General features: G+C 46.3%; 1 protein-coding gene across 5 annotated transcripts in view; it reads right to left on the reverse strand.

Annotated features, from left to right (window-relative positions):
• Nucleotides 1-17,669, reverse strand: part of MPHOSPH9 (M-phase phosphoprotein 9) — a 173,816-nt gene that overhangs the window by 74,727 nt on the left and 81,420 nt on the right. For all 5 annotated transcript variants that reach the window (XM_068244323.1, XM_068244328.1, XM_068244343.1 and 2 more), the window contains exons 9-13: nt 17,013-17,129; nt 15,286-15,710; nt 10,215-10,370; nt 6,245-6,332; nt 4,911-5,126 (exon numbers count right to left, since the gene is read on the reverse strand). In XM_068244323.1, the coding sequence (XP_068100424.1) occupies nt 4,911-5,126; nt 6,245-6,332; nt 10,215-10,370; nt 15,286-15,710; nt 17,013-17,129 (1,002 nt within the window). The remainder of the gene's footprint in view (nt 1-4,910; nt 5,127-6,244; nt 6,333-10,214; nt 10,371-15,285; nt 15,711-17,012; nt 17,130-17,669) is intronic.

The following is a 17,669-nucleotide window of genomic DNA, read 5'->3' on the forward strand; positions in this document are numbered from 1 at the left end:
TATCCGACCTTTTCTCTCCCATGACACAACCAAAATGTTAGTACATGCTCTTATTATATCTCGATTGGACTATTGCAATATATTGCTGGGTGGACTTCCAACTAACCGACTAACACCGCTCAATTCTGTACTGAACTCTGCTGCTCGACTCATTCATCTCTCCTCTCGCTCTTCCTCTGCTGACCCTCTCTGTCAAGCTCTTCACTGGCTACCAATTAATGAGAGGATTCAGTTCAAACTCTTAACCCTAACCTACAAAGCTCTCCACAATCTCTCTCCCCTGTACATCTTCTCACTAGTCTCCAGATACCAACCCAACCGCAATCTCAGATCTGCACACGAGCTTCTTCTATCCTCTTCTACAATTACCTCCTCACATTCACGTGTACAAGACTTCTCACGTGCCTCACCCCTCCTCTGGAATGCCCTTCCACAACACATTCGCCACTCTCCCACCTTTGAAATTTTTAAACGCTCCCTCAAAACCCACCTTTTCCGACAAGCATATTCTCTAGCTTAGGCCATGGACCCACTAAATAACCTAATTGCGCACTGCATGTACATATACTGTATTCATCCCCACCTCTTGTTTCCACCTCATTCCTTTAGATTGTAAGCTCGCAAGGGCAGGGCTCTCACCCTTTTGTGTCCTGGAAGGTTATTAATTTAATTGCTTGCACTCTGTTAGTCATTTATACATTTTAGTCATCATGTTAAATCAAATTGTAATCAGCAGTGCTGTATCTTGTATCAGTGTTCATATTTGATGTATATCATTGTCTGTATCGTTCTGTATCCCTTGTTTGTTTTCTTACATTGTACAGCGCCACGGAATATGTTGGCGCTTTATAAATAAATAATAATAATAATAATAATAATGGGAATGACATGGCACATCTAAACAAAGTTGTAAAATTAATATTATACTAAGCAAATAGCTTTTTTCAGTAGGGGAATTTGTGGATCCTTTGGATCTGTAGAAAAATTCTAGCGGTTCTGATTTTCCAGAACTAACTAGTGGCATCTCTATCCAGTAGGAACAGAGCTAGCAATAAAAGCCATGCAGATCTTCTAAGGCACAGGTGTTAAACTCCAGTCCTCAAGGTCCATATCCATGCCAGACTGAGAAAGGAAGAAATCAGTGGCGGACACAGGCAGCAGTGGGCCCCTGTGCAAAATATCAATTGTGGGCCCCCCTGACCTGCGGCGCGCGAAGCGCGCCGCGCCCAAAAATGGGCGTGGATAGAACCTGCGGCGCGTAGCGCCGCGGCAAAAAATGGACGTGGCAATGACCGGATAAGGGCGGAGCTAACTGTAATTTAAAGTGATCCCGGGGTGAGAGTGATATGGAGGCTGCCATATTTATTTCCTTTTAAACAATACTAGTTGCCTGGCGGCCCTGCTGATCTATTTGGCTGCAGTAATAAACTGAATTACACCAGCAACAAGCATGCAGCTTAATCTTCTCAGTTCTGACAATATTGTCAGAAACCCCTGACCTGCTGCATGCTTGTTCAGGGTCTATGGTTGAAAGAATAAGAGGCAGAGGACCAGAATGGCAACCAGGCAACTGGTATTGCTTAAAAGGAGAGAAATATGGCAGCCTCAATATTATTCTCACCTCAGGTTCCCTTGAAAAGTGCAACGCAAAGACAGTGGGCCCAAGTTTTGGTGACCCTTTCCCCAGAAAATTCACATAATTGTGCAGGTTTTCTCAAGAAAATACACATAATGTGAGCAGATTTGCCCAGAAAATACATTCAATCATGTCGGCAGATTTGCCCAGAAAATACGTGCAATGATGTCGGCAGATATGCCCAGAAAATACGTGCAATGATGTCGGCAGATATGCCCAGAAAATACGTGCAATGATGTCGGCAGATATGCCCAGAAAATACGTGCAATCATGTCGGCAGATATGCCCAGAAAATACGTGCAATCATGTCGGCAGATATGCCCAGAAAATACGTGCAATCATGTCGGCAGATATGCCCAGAAAATACGTGCAATCATGTCGGCAGATATGCCCAGAAAATACGTGCAATCATGTCGGCAGATATGCCCAGAAAATACGTGCAATCATGTCGGCAGATATGCCCAGAAAATACGTGCAATCATGTCGGCAGATATGCCCAGAAAATACGTGCAATCATGTCGGCAGATATGCCCAGAAAATACGTGCAATCATGTCGGCAGATATGCCCAGAAAATACGTGCAATCATGTCGGCAGATATGCCCAGAAAATACGTGCAATCATGTCGGCAGATATGCCCAGAAAATACGTGCAATCATGTCGGCAGATATGCCCAGAAAATACGTGCAATCATGTCGGCAGATATGCCCAGAAAATACGTGCAATCATGTCGGCAGATATGCCCAGAAAATACGTGCAATCATGTCGGCAGATATGCCCAGAAAATACCTGCAATCATGTCGGCAGATATGCCCAGAAAATACCTGCAATCATGTCGGCAGATATGCCCAGAAAATACCTGCAATCATGTCGGCAGATATGCCCAGAAAATACGTGCAATCATGTCGGCAGATTTGCCCAGAAAACACATGCAATCATGTAGCAAATTTGCCCAGAACATACATGCAATCATGTGGCAGACCTGCCCAGAACATACACGCAATCATGTGGCAGACCTGCCCAGAACATACACGCAATCATGTGGCAGACCTGCCCAGAACATACACCTGCTAAAATAAATAATAAAAAAAAAACATTTACTCACCTGCAGCAGCAGACCTCCTGTCCCAGCCTCCATCCGGCGCGCAGCTCCCATGGGTGGTTGGGTGGATAGGTAGCCTGGTGGGTAGGTAGGCAGCCGGGTGGGTAGGTAGGTAGCCCTTAGCCGGGTGGGTGGCTGGGTAGCCGGGTGGGTAGCCTGGTGGGTGGCTGGGTAGGCGGGTGGGTAGGTAGCCTGGTGGGTGGGTAGGTGGGTGGTTAGGTAGCTGGGTGGGTGGGTAGGTAGCCTGGTGGGTTGGTAGGTAGCCGGGTGGGTAGGTAGGTAGGTAGCCTGGTGGGTAGGTAGGTAGCCGGGTGGGTGTGTAGGTAGCCGGGTGGGTGGTTAGGTAGCCGGGTGGGTAGGTAGCCGGGTGGGTGGGTAGGTAGCCGGGTGGGTAGGTAGGTATCCGGGTGGGTAGGTAGCCGGGTGGGTGGGTAGGTAGCCGGGTGGGTAGGTAGCCAGGTAGATAGCCGGCAGGGTGGTTAGGTAGCCGGGTGGGTAGGTAGCCAGGTAGATAGCCGGCAGGGTGGTTAGGTAGCCGGGTGGGTAGCTAGGTAGCCGGGTGGGTAGGTAGCCGGGTGGGTAGGTAGCCAGGTAGATAGCCGGCAGGGTGGTTAGGTAGCCGGGTGGGTGGGTAGGTAGCCGGGTGGGTAGGTAGGTATCCGGGTGGGTAGGTAGCCGGGTGGGTGGGTAGGTAGCCGGGTGGGTGGGTAGCCAGCAGGGTGGGTAGGTAGCCGGGTGGGTAGGTAGCCAGGTAGATAGCCGGCAGGGTGGTTAGGTAGCCGGGTGGGTAGCTAGGTAGCCGGGTGGGTAGGTAGCCAGGTAGATAGCCGGCAGGGTGGTTAGGTAGCCGGGTGGGTAGCTAGGTAGCCGGGTGGGTAGGTAGCCGGCAGGGTGGTTAGGTAGCCGGGTGGGTAGCTAGGTAGCCGGGTGGGTAGGTAGCCGGGTGGGTAGGTAGCCAGGTAGATAGCCGGCAGGGTGGTTAGGTAGCCGGGTGGGTAGCTAGGTAGCCGGGTGGGTAGGTAGCCAAGTAGATAGCCGGCAGGGTGGTCAGGTAGCCGGGTGGGTAGCTAGGTAGCCGGGTGGGTAGGTAGCCAGGTAGGTAGCCGGCAGGGTGGTTAGGTAGCCGGGTGGGTAGCTAGGTAGCCGGGTGGGTAGGTAGCCGGGTGGGTAGGTAGCCAGGTAGATAGCCGGCAGGGTGGTTAGGTAGCCGGGTGGGTAGGTAGCCAGGTAGATAGCCGGCAGGGTGGTTAGGTAGCCGGGTGGGTGGGTAGGTAGCCTGGTTAGGTAGCCGGGTAGGTAGCCGGGTGGATGGTTAGGTAGCGGGGTAGGTAGCCGGGTGGGTGGGTAAGGTAGCCGGGTGGGTAGCTATCCGGGTGGGGGGCCAGACTCCTATCCTCCCTCACTCACCTCGGGGCCCCCCTCCCGGTATGCGCTGCAGCCGGCGGGAGAGCAGAAAATACAGGAAGTCTCCGGCCGGGGCTGCAGCAGACGCTAGAGGCAGCTGCTGCTTAGTTTCCGATATGTCTCCAAAGTTGGAGACCAAGCGGCAGCTGCCGCCCCGGCCGGAGATTTCTTGTATTTTCCGCTCTCCCGCCGCATGAGGGGGGGGGGGGCGAGGTGAGGGGGGAGGACAGGAGTTGGGCCCCCCAGGTAAAAAAAAAAAAAAACCTGCAATACTTAATGGGCCCCTGAAGCAGCAGAACTTCAGGGGCCCTCGTGCGGCGGCACGGCCTGCACGGCCGTATGTCCGCCACTGGAAGAAATGTGTTCTACTTTATGAATCACACTTTTCCTGATTCTGTCCCATTAATTAGTTTGAGCTGTGCCAAAAATGTGTGAGGACCTCGGCCTTGAGGACTGGAGTTCAACATCCCTGCTTGCCTAACTGCCTTGCCATGAGACAAACTGCAGCTCTCCTCAATATAGGTAATTAGAGATATGCCCCCATGCTGCACTGGGTGAGCAGACAAAATCTGATGCAAAAGCCCAGCACTTTGGGGTCTTGATGATACTTCTGATTTAACAAGGAGGGAACAAAACTTATGTTGTTTTTATAGAAACCAAACATGAGATCCTTGCACTTAGCACAGCAGGCTACATGAGCACGCTCTTAGCGGAAGCAAAACTCTACGTTTATAGCAACTAAGTGTATTCGCAGCTCATTTTTAACTTACATCTTGAAACATTTTGTGCTCTTGTTTTATTCGTTCATCTTTATCGTCAGACTGTTTGAAAGTCTTTTCAAAGGACTCTTCAACTTCTTTGAGCCTCGATTGTAATCGGCTGATTGCATTTTCCTTTTCTTTGCTCCTTGTTCTCATTTCCTCAATTTGTTCTTGTAGATCTTTTGAAGTATTGCTGGCACTGGAGTAACGTTCCTTCCACTCGGCCTAGAAAATTGTAGGAAAATGGATATGTATGTTTCTTAACAATTTCATCCACAGTCTATTCTTAGACTGCTACTCTGAAAAAATAAGGCTACACATTGATACAGATCACAATGTGCTGACTATTAGGAAAATATATTCTGCCCTCTTTGGAGTAGAGAAGAACATACTTTCCTGTAATACATTTCTTTCAAAATAACAGCATACCTTAAATGTGACATACAACAGTCTGCAACCTCTGCGTACGTGAAATTAAGGCTCCAGGAAATTTGGGTTCTAAGATAAAGTCAATAGTAGAATATTGGTAACATTTACCAATATCCAACTATTTTAGAGTGTTAATTTTCGTTCGTAAAATATCAGTAAATATTACTACGGATAAACCTAACCCAACTCTCACACAGAACTGCTCCCCCTTTCAATGCCTAACCCAACACGTCCACCCCCCCGACACTCCCCTCCCTGACCCTTAACCTTGAAAGATCCCCTGAAACAAAACCCCTCACACCTAAAGATAACCACCTCCCCCCTGCAAGCCCCCTTCCTGATGCCTAAATTTAATAACCCCCCCCCCCTCCAAAAACCTCTTCCTGTTGCCGAACCTTAATAACCCCCCGCCCCCCCCCCCCTCCAAAACCCTTTTCCTGTTGCCTAACCTTACCCCCTCCCCCCTCCAAAATCCCCTTCCTGTTGCCAAACCTTGACCACAACCAACACCACCCCTGCCACAAGCCCCCTTCTTGATGCCTAACCTTAACAACTGTTTGTATTTCCATACCATGCTGGACAAGCAAGTTAATATTTGCCACATTGGCTTGCTGTCCAATCGTTCTCAACTCCACCATTAGCATAAAATGCTATCCTGATGACAAAGCGAATTTCAGCTTCTTCATTTCCTCCACCAAACAATATAATGAACACTAAAGGACCTCCTCTTACAACTCCACTGAGTGGACTGATAATTGGCTACTTGCTTGAACTCATAAGCAAAGAGATTGGTTACAGCAGCAAAACTTTAGATTCTGGGGGGCCTCATGACAATTTTGTGGGGGGCCCTAGGTTCTTGTTATGCCTGAGTGAATGTCTCTTTAGCTTACAGCTATGAGAGGTTTCAATCTTACCACTTGTTTTTCCAGTTCATTATTTTTGCTCTCAAGAACACGGATTCGTTTGCTGGCTTCTGTCAAAGCGCCTTCCATATGAGCACATCTGAAAAAATAATTTCCTAATGTAAGGAACTCTGGACATACAGTAGTTCATAAGCACTAGGGGGTCTATTTATAAAAACAGCAAGAAAGAAGACTCCACAGAAAGGGAAAACATCTTTGGTACTGTAGCCTGAGGTCACATGACCACCTGGACAGCAAAAACAATATCGGAGGGGGACTTTTTCCTCATATCAGAAAAGGTTTTGGGTAGTTATTTTCACATGTAATATACTGTACTGTTCAGATTACTCATCTACAAATATGTGGGCAATGGCTGATGATACTAAAATAAGGAACATGTTTACCACATGAAGTAAGTATACCTTGTATAGCACAGAGCTATATTTTCATACAGAAAGTGTCAAATTTACTTCAAATATAACATATGCAACAGCCACAATTATAAGGTAAAATAATTCTACTTTCAAAAGTGGGCCTACAACAATATAGAGCAAAACAAAAAACTGGCACTGGAAATACTACACTGACATGTTTGTATAAAACACAACAATGTCCATATACAGTCTCTATTACTGTATTGTATTATTACTATTAAAACACTGCACACTCAAAACAAAATAGCAGGTTTGGGACTGTATAGGGAATTGGTTGAGGATTTCCAGTCTAAGTGCTTTCTCTGATTTTGATGCTCTAGTATCTATTACAACAACATCCATTTGTTCCTCAAATCAATAGCATTGAATAATAAATGTAACAACAAGGACACAAACATACAAATACACGTCTTTAAAGCTGAACTTCAAGCTCGCAAACTGAACACACTACTAAAATACATACTTGTTGTAAAAAGTGGAATAACCAGCACACAGTACACTGAATCCCTCAACAGGCACGTGCAGAGGGAGGTGCTCTGGGTGCTCAAGCACCCCCCACCTTTTGAAATACCCATTAAAATGCCCCTTTGGCTGCAAAAAAAATAAGCCCTGCCCCTGGCTGCAATAAGCTCTGCCCACCACCCATGGGAAGCTCCTCCCCCATCTGGGAAACTTTGGAGTAAAGAGGTCCCATACAGGATTCCCTGCAGCTGAGTGGGAGCAGGTAAGATGGTGTCTCCCTTACAGCAGTGACCTCGCCCCTCCCCCAGCATTCACAGTGATCTGTCCTTAACCCTGCACCCACAGTGACCTATCCCTTCACCTAGGACTCATACTGACCTATCCCTCCCCAGCATTAGCACTGCAGTGATCCTGCCTCCCTCAGCACCTAAACTGACCTCTCCCTCCCCCAGCATCTCCCCAGTGACCTTTTCCTCCCCCAGCACCCGTAATTACTTCCTCTTCCAGCAGCACCCACACTGACGTCTTCTGATCTCTACTTCTCCCAACATCCACCCACACTCCTTTCCCCCATGGTTGGCACCCAGTACTCACATCATGACACCAAGTACCTGCACCCAGCCCTAACATTGCACCCAGTACCAACACCTCCATACCGCCTCCACAAGGCACTCCCTTTCTGCACCAAGCACCCACTTAACTAGTACCCACACCCAAAGTACCTGCATTTACAACCTACGTGACACCCAATGCCCACCCATAGCCAGCACCTAGTACAGGCCAAGTATTCGCACCCATGTCACACCCAGTACCTGCACCCATCCACATGACATCCAGTACATGCACCCAGATCTCACATGGTACTAAGTACTTGCAATCAACACACGCATGACACTTACTTGATACAGACCCATAGCCAGAACACACGACACCCTGTACCCACACCCAGAACACACATGGCACCCAGCATCTGCATTCAGCACCTACATGACAAACAGTACCCCGTAGCCAGAAACGAGGAGGGGGGGGCCACCGGTAAAAGGTCCGACTGACTCCACACCATTGAATGCAGCCAGCGCTTCTGTCACTGAATGTATGTGTCAAGCGGGGGAGGTCAGGGGTATGGTTTGGGATAGTTTGAGACCCGGGGGGGGGGGGGGGGGGAAGGTCACATATCACTGCAGGGCGCAAGGGAGCGGGGGACCACCACTTGTAGGTACTACTGTGCAGATTTTTTTTTTTTTGGGGGGGGGGGGGGGGGGGAGGCTCCTTTTTTCAAATTTGGTCACCCCCACTTAAGGACCCTCTGCGCGGCCCTCGATATAAAAAGCCACCAAACCGTGCTACTGCTGATAGCCACATCATATGCAACTTACAAACAGGAAAAGTAGCAGGCACAAGTTTTAAAATGCAGCTATTTTATTATCCATATGCAGGTGCATTCAGTGGAGGCCCCTGGGGAGAGTGCTCCCCCTGCCTTGCAGCTTTTTCTCAGGTGAGATCCGCATCATCAGAGGCAATGAATGGAGGGTGCAGGGAGGCCAGTGCAGATGCCAAGCACTATGGTGTCCGGCGTCTTCTGGCCCATCCACTCCTCGTCTGTCTGCCTCTACCCACATGCACAAATTGAATCCTCACTGTTCCTCCTCTAGCATGGACTATTTCCATGCATAACACAGCACAGCAGATCAGGTTAAGCACATTGAACTGGGTGAGATCAGGGCCGACCAACACACACTCAAGTCAGTCAAATTCTGAAGGGGCAGCCCAAAGAGTTCCCAAAACACCCGTTCAGACCTAAGTGCAAGGATTATGCAGCATGATTTAGAGTGAAGCAGGACAGAGCAAATCATAGCATGCAGGGAGGGAAAGTCCAAGCGGTCACAGAAAGTGAAACAATATAGGGGAGAGGTGGATATAATTAGAGGGTGAAGTAGCACATAGATATGCACACAAAATTGAAAATAAAAGGATACATAGAAGTTGGTGGAGGAGGAAAGACGCAGCCATTCCATAGTGGACCCAAGAAAGTGAGAATTCATTCCTCAGGGGGGTCGTCAGTAAGGCTCCAGGAAGCTTGCCAATTCATTGGTCATTTAACTCCAGGTTGCCCCCAGCTTCAGTCTCTCATATAATCTGTGCTTCTCTTTGTTGCCGTATTTTGCATTTATAAATGTTACCATTTTTAATACTACACCACAAGTTATGGATGATAGGTGTGTTAATCACTACTGCATTCCTTTTTTTTTTTGCCTTCATATAGAATAATACTGGTCATCTAGATAGTCCAGCAATACAGAACAGACATCATAAACAGCTACATGCATCCCCATCCCCATAGTCAGCATCAAAGCGTAGGCAACAATGGTCCACTAGTCTGCTAATGAAACAATGCAGGTCAGCAGCTAACCTTTCTAATCCTGGAATCAGGTTCATATTGTTAGACTGACAACACAGTGCAATTTAGGAGAGTCTGTCCCAGGTACTTTCTCCATAGAGCAGCAACAGTCCACTAGTCTGCTGATAGAACAGTGCAGGTCAGCAGCTAACCCTTGTAATCCTCCCCTCCTGGACTCAGGTTCATATTGTTAGACTGACAACACAGTGCAATTAAGGAGAATCTGTCCCTTCCTTCTAAAACCAGTAGTAGACTGTAATAAGGACACTAATATGGCAACACCTCTGGGGGACAGTGGCATCAATAAATCTAGAGTGCAGTGGAAGAAAGTGTCAGCACTATAATAATCCACATGTGTTGAAGCCACAACAAAGTATTCTGTAATTATGATTACTGTATTCCAGCTTGATACATCATCGTTTGGTACCTGAAATGTTGCTGCTTGGTGCTAGTTCATATTGATGAAAAACACTGACTATAATGACAGAAAACCTTGGTGTGGGTTCACTCTATACTGGATTCATTGCTTATGCCTTGTGCATCAAGAGTAATTTAAATCCTACACAGGTGTATTTGTATGTGAATCAATACTAAACTGAGCACTGTGTAATAATAGCAATAATAATAATAATTTGTCCCATACACATACTTGAAAGCGTAAAAAACAAAATAATGGTAAATGCATTACCGTTCAGTCAAGATGTTAATTTTCATCAGATCCTCAGAGGTAGTAGATTTGTTACTGGCTATAAGCTGCTGTTTCAAGTTACTGATCTCCGATTCATAGTAATCCCGCAGGTCAGCCAAGTGGCGGGCATGCTTCTCTCTTAAACTCCGTCTGATGCTTGAAAAACAAAAGCTCTAATGAGCATCACAGAATAAAGAAAGGGCAAAATCACATAATTTAAAAGAAAGAACATGCGGTAAGACAGCTGCAATCTGAATGACGAGTGTATTACTTCTATAGCTCTGTGTACTACTATAAAATGATGCTAGGAGTAAAGAAACCCATCTACTATTTGATATTTTATCCACATTTGTAACCAGATTGGATCACTTTTATTGAACCTGCCCATATGTACACTTCTGCAAGCTGGTCAATAAAAGTGGCTCATTGATCAAACCCAAAAATGTGAAAAGCTGCACAGCTCTGTATGCAATTGACTGGGGCACAGCTGGTGGGAATGGTGATTTGATTTTTGATCAGATTTCTGTTAAAAGCTGATCAAGATCAAGAAGTGAAAGGTAGGCTGCTTTCAAACAGTGAATGGCCATCTTAAAGGGTTAGCCAAGCCAAAGCTCTGGTACAAAATAAGATACTTACCTAAATAGAGGGATGTCTCAGGATCCTATTGAGACTTTCCTCGCTGGTCTGATGCCCCCAGTCGCTGAGCATGGTCCTTGGGAAGATTAGCAACAAGGCATTGTTTGGGGCTGCGCAGCTGGTCTTCCTGCAGCATGGCCATGCGAACTTGCCCGCTAAGCCGGAGCCACAGACTTGGTGCTACTGCGCGGCCACGCTGCAGGAAGAGGCGCTGCGTGGCCCCGATGTGGAGGGGGGTGCTCTCAGCAACAGGGGAAATTGGACCACTGAGTAGGATCCTGAGGTTTCCCACTCTTCAGCCTACTATCTTATTTTGAACCCGAGATTTGGCTCGGGATCACTTTTATGGATGCCTATATATCCCAAGATTTACACAAGTAGCTGGCACTAGAATTATGGCTATAAATCTGACACACACAGAGTGCTATACTAGGTGAAAGAAAGCCAACAGCTTACATCAGCTTATGAGAGTCCATAGTGTTGGCAAAGTCCAGATAACTCAAAGTCAGTCAACTTTCAGGCCAACCACGAGCCAACAATCCACAGTACGGCTTGGCTTTCTTACAAAATGCTTCCAAGCACACTTTTAAGGAGATCAGCAGCTCACCTTCTGCAAGCACAACATCCTCCCCCACAATGTGCCTGTGTCTCCTCTTTACGCAAATTGTAGAGTTTTACTCTGCTGCAGCAAAAGCCAGGTGTGTACCTGAGTGGAATGGGGAGTCTCACCCTGTTCCTTTCCTTCCATTCCAGGGTTTGGCCCTGAAAAAAAAATCTAACAAAGACAGCAACTTGGATTGCTGCCAAATAATACCCTAAATCTATCGCAGATTCACATACAGAGATCACAGCCCAAATAATCAGGAAATATACCTCCCATCCAGGATCCTGTCCTGATGTCGCCTACAACATACTGTATATATGTATATATCCTGAGCTACATCATAAATTGTATCACTGTCTGTAATGCTAGGTACACACCATACAATTTTGTGCTAGATAGATGGTTCGACAGATAATTTGCATCATGTCCGATATTATTTCCGATCAATTTTCTGGTTGATTTCTCATAGAAGTGAATGGAAATTGATAAGAAAAGATAAGGAAATCGAGAGGACGGAAAATCGACCGAAAAAACGCATCGCGTGTACATAGCATTACTCTGTACTTTCTTGGTGCTAATAGATCAAGGTTTTCTGTTAAGCCTCGTCTACACGAGGCGATCCGGCGGCTCAATTAGCCGCCGGATCGCCTCTTCCGCATCCCCGCGCGTACCCGCCACGTCCCCGCTCGCGTCGGATTCGGTCCCCCACTCGTCCCCGCCGGTGCCGCTTATCTTCCGCTCGATTCCCTGCCATTGTCCCCTCGTGGGGAACGAGCAGGGAATCGGCGGTGGCGAGATCCGACCTGTCGGATCTTATCAATCGAGCCGCACTAGCGGCTCGATTGATAAGGCACATCGTGGAAACCTCAGTCCGTGTAGACAGGGCTTTAGGTGGTTAGCAAAAAGTGTTGGAGTGGATTCGATTTTGATAAGGATAGACAGGAAGATAATCAGGATAGGGCGGAGATGGCTAGAAACTTCATGGGGATGAGTCACTGACTAAATGGAAAGAAGAAACAAAAAGGACAAAGCAAGGTGGGGCTGGGTGAAAAGTTGACAGGTACAGAAAGTTGATGGTGTATAAGAAAAAAGAGCACTTACGCCATTTTCTTGAAATAAGCTTGAACTATAAAGTTCGCCTGAATGCCCCCCGCATCACCCAATCCCATGCACGCCTCCAGGTCTTCTCAAGAGCTGCTCTAACACTATGGAACTCCCTACCTCCCCCCATTGGGGTTTCTCCCGCCAACATTTTCAAGAAGGCCCTCAAAACTCACCTTTTTACTCTGGCCTACCCCCCCTCGCTAGTGCTCTAAACCCGCAGCTGAACTCTGGTCCCCAACCTCTTGTGTCCCTACCTCTCCCTCTAGATTGTAAGCCTTCGGGCAGGGTCCTCCTCCTAATGTCTCCTACCTGATCAGGCACCTCCATTACCGTACACCCATCATATGGATCTGAGTGAACTCGACTTGCCTAATCTCCATGCTCCCATCTAGTGACTGACTAAGCATTGCCTTGCTCTCAGACTGTGTTGCATGATCTGGATTGCATGCATTGTTTTACTGCAGTATGTCACCCCTAAATATTGTCTGTAACCTTAAGTAATGTACAGCGCTGCGTAATATGTTGGCGCATTATAAATACAATAAATAAATAAGCTTGTTACTGCAGATAAAAAATAAAATAAAATAAAAGACTTCCCGCAATCCTGTTGGCATTGCACAGTTTGGCACAGTTCAGCAAAGGCACACAGACCAGGTTAAAAAAAATAGGGGACATATGGGGATCTGTTTTAGAAAAAAGGAGTTTACATATATATTTGGGGGACTAACTATTTTTAGGCAACTTTTTACTTTTGGATGTTAAAACCCCCATAAAAGAAAAAGAGTAAGCTTTTGGTTAATAAGCCTTCTTCAAACTCAGTTCCAGTATGTTCCACGGTAACGAAGTCTGAAGAAGGCTTAATAGCCGGAAGCTTACTCTTTCTTTTTTTTTTCTTTTCCTAAGTTAGCCAATAAATGGCATCATTCCGAGTCAAAACGTCCTGCTTTGACTGATGGCTGACACAATACAATACTCTACTGATTCTACTATAACTTTACCTAACCTTCTTTTCACACTAACTCTCCCTATTCTAACACGAACTTATCGCTACCTAAGCCTAACACTCTTTTATCCCTACCTATTCCTAACACTAACCTACCCCTACCTAGTTGTACCCCCCCCCCCACACACACACACTTACGGAGCACCTGATAACTTACCCCCATTGCTATTATCTGCACCTCAACTTCTGCTACTATTGGCCAATCCACTGCCCTGGAACTTCAGCTGTAGCCAGCACCCAAATTGTCCACCGGGTGCCACTATAGCAGCAATTCATATTATGGCCTATGGCAGCACCCACATCTTCTAGGTAGTGTTGGGCGAACAGTGTTCGCCACTGTTCGGGTTCTGCAGAACATCATCCTGTTCGGGTGATGTTCGAGTTCGGCCGAACACCTGATGGTGTTCGGCCAAACCGTTCGGCCACATGGCCGAACTAAGAGCGCATGGCCGAACGGTCCCCGAACGTTCGGCTAGCGCTGTGATTGGCCGAACGGGTCACGTGGTTCGGACCAGAACGTGCTCTGATTGGCCGAACTGTCACGTGGTTCGGGTAAATAAATACCCGAACCACGTCATATCTCCGCCATTTGTCTGTGCGTTTAGCTTTGGGTAGGCAGGCAGGGTAGTTCGCGCTCCAGCCACGCTAGCCAGGGTCCCCCCAGTCATTGTGTCGCTGCTGGGAATAGTAGTACACCGCTCGCTCAGCCACACTATATAGCATTGTGTTTACTGCCACTCTGTGTACCTCGCTCAGCCACACTATATAGCATTCTGTTTACTGCCACTCTGTGTCTGCTGGGAATAGTAGTACACCGCTCGCTCAGCCACACTATATAGCATTGTGTTTACTGCCACTCTGTGTACCTCGCTCAGCCACACTATATAGCATTCTGTTTACTGCCACTCTGTGTCTGCTGGGAATAGTAGTACACCGCTCGCTCAGCTACACTATATAGCATTGTGTTTACTGCCACTCTGTGTACCTCGCTCAGCCACACTATATAGCATTCTGTTTACTGCCACTCTGTGTCTGCTGGGAATAGTAGTACACCGCTCACCCACCACTGTACAATCAATTTTCTCAAAAACTATAAGCTCTTTTTCAAATATTTTTTTTCCTCTTGTAGCCACTCCCAAGGTGCACATACCCTGCAAATTTGGGGTATGTAGCATGTAAGGAAGCTTTACAAAGCACGAAAGTTCGGGTCCCCATTGACTTCCATTATGTTCGGAGTTCGGCACGAACACCCGAACATCGCGGCGATGTTCGGTGAACGTTCGCCAACCTGAACATCTAGGTGTTCGCCCAACACTACTTCTAGGGCCATGGGTGCACACATTTCCTGCACAGAGCTGAAGTGATTCAAAATTCTGCCCCCGCAGACACATCTGGGAGAGGTTGCTTCTCATTCATAACACATAAAGAGGGTGTAAACTAACTATCACAAACTAAACAGTAAACTCACAAACTAAACAGTAAACTCACAAACTAAACAGTAAACTCCTTTCATGAAACACAGCATTTTCAATGACAAAAATGCTTCTTTCAGCAAACCTCCAAAGCATATTATATGCAACAGAAAATGAGCACTGAAACGGGAGTTGCAATAACTAAAGTAAGTAGGAGGCTTGCTTTTATGTAACAAATCTTGGAGTTCTCCTTTAATAAACCAACACTGAACAAATGTTCCTGGATGACACATTTCATTTATCTACACATACTTGGAAAGCATCACAGGATGGTCCACAGAGAGAGCACCAGAAGGATGGGGTAGGTTTTCCTCTGTAACAGGCAAGGGTGACTGAGGCATGGAAGAAGAAGGAGTCAAGCTATTCGCATCATCTTCTGTTCGGTTCATCCTGTCCTCAGCACTAGCATCTCCCTGGGAAAACTGGTAGTTTATACCGCCGCTCATCTGATATCTAGTTGAACTCCACTGCTCAGCACCTGTGACTGGACTGCCAGGAGTCCTGTTCATTGAATCCCCCAACAGCGATGAGGCACAAGAAAGGGATTCTTCCTCGTATTGCTTGAATTGAGCACTTTCCAAAATGGAGTCTGGAGTTAGAGGGGCTGTATATCTCTCATTACATGAAATTGTGCCATGAAGGGGCTTTTTGTGTAATGTTGGATCCAAAGTTAATACCTAAAAAAAAAAAAAACAGCAGGTTTGTTTTTTGTTTAAAAAAACTTTTTTTTAAATTATACTAGGCGCCTTGTGATTATAAATCTTGGAGTGAAAAAGCGATAAGTACCCTATGCTAAAACTACATCCGCACTGTATTAAAATACATATAAAGCTTCCACTTAAAGCCAACCTGAAATTAAAATAAACTCAAAAGATAATTAATTGTATGTAAAGTATACATTCAATTGCCAGTGTCTCATATTCTTATTTTCATTTTCAAGAGTCTGAACATTGCATGTGTGTGAAATAGAAAATCTGCTTCATTAAGATACCAGCAAAAAGAAATAATAAGCTGAAGGCTTGGACTGTCGCCCTGCAGGGAACTGGACTTGACCCCTCAGATGACAGTATGGGGCCAAGTTCTGTACAGACGGCACTATTAGCCTGTAAGCTAGCACCCCATTCTGTAACTATGAAGAGGGGAGGAGGACTGATAAAGTGCTACAAAACAGTCTTGAACACAAACAAGATGTATACAGTTCCCAGAGATCACTTCAAAATAAGGCAGCCCATATCTTTAGGGCCGGTTCACACGGACGCTTGGCGGCATCCTCCGGCCTTCCGCTCTACATCATCACGTTCGAGGGCGCATGCCAGGCTTTCTGTGGTGATCACCCGTGTCCCGTCGCAATCGGCGGTTTTCATACCTGCAAGGGGACATGAAGATGCGGCGGTGAATCGACCCTAATCTAGGGTCGCCTGGAATGATGCGGTAAATCAGGATCGGAATGACGCGTTTGCGCAATCGGCGGTAACAGCGCGATACTAAACGCTCCCATTCCCCGGAATGGGAACATTTAGCCGGCGAGTCCCGGATGCTTAGCGGTAATCGCCGCCAAGCGTCTGTGTGAACAACAGCAACCTCAAGCACATCATTCCTCTCCTTACCCCGGCCAGATGGAAACCGCTCCATCGTTTGCAACAACGATGTTCCTCCTCCCCTTCCCCTAGCAAAGTTATAGTGTGTATGTATGTATCTTTTGGCTCTGTTTATTTACAGTATTTCCTTAATAAGTATAGGAACTGTATTTTATGAAGTGTAAGATTTTCTATGCAGACCTGCACACATCTTGCTTCATCACATCGATCCCCTGCATTGCATTTACTAGTCTCTTGTTGGTGAAGCCTGAAGGACCTGATGTGAATAAAACTTTTGAAGTGATTTATATATATATATATATATATATATATTATATATTTTAACAAAAACGTCACTCTCCCCCGCTACGGCTATTTTGGTGGATCTGTGCTGGTACTTACCTCTGGAGGGTGAGTGTGTTCAGAAGGAGACAGTGGTTCCCAGGCAGGACTCTGGCCATATTCTTTTTGTTTCCGGTGATATATATCTGTGAGGGATGGAATTCTTGCTTCATCAGTCTAAGTAACAACAAGAAATAAGTTTTTCATATCTTAATCATTAGGAGACACTTTAACAAGCTTCAATTGTTCCTTACTTTCATATTTAAAAATACTGTATGTAAAAGAACTTTTCCCAGAAGTTATTTACTTATTCAGGAGCAATGGGAAAGTTCAAAACGCTCTACCCCCTCAGATCATACCAGCAGGTGCAGGACCAGGACAGCCAAACCAATTTTCAGATGTGCAAGGAAGGATCCGCAGACCAGATGCTGGTAGAAAAATGCTGTAATTCTTTATTCAGAAAATTCCACATGACATGGCAATAAAACCACAGGGTTCAACTTTAAAAATACTGTATGTAAAAGAACTTTTCCCAGAAGTTATTTACTTATTCAGGAAAGCAAAGCAAATATGCAGACTGAGAAATCTAATTTTTTGTCCCTGCTGTCTGTTGAGGCATATATTCAAAAATGGCGTGGGCTAATTTGGGCGCAGGGTGAATCCGAGAGATGGCTCAGGTGCTGTAGCCAAATTCCTGGCCATGCTACTATTCCCACT

The sequence above is a fragment of the Hyperolius riggenbachi genome, chromosome 1 (genome assembly GCF_040937935.1).
Source record: "Hyperolius riggenbachi isolate aHypRig1 chromosome 1, aHypRig1.pri, whole genome shotgun sequence".
NCBI classification, from domain to species: Eukaryota; Metazoa; Chordata; class Amphibia; order Anura; family Hyperoliidae; genus Hyperolius; species Hyperolius riggenbachi.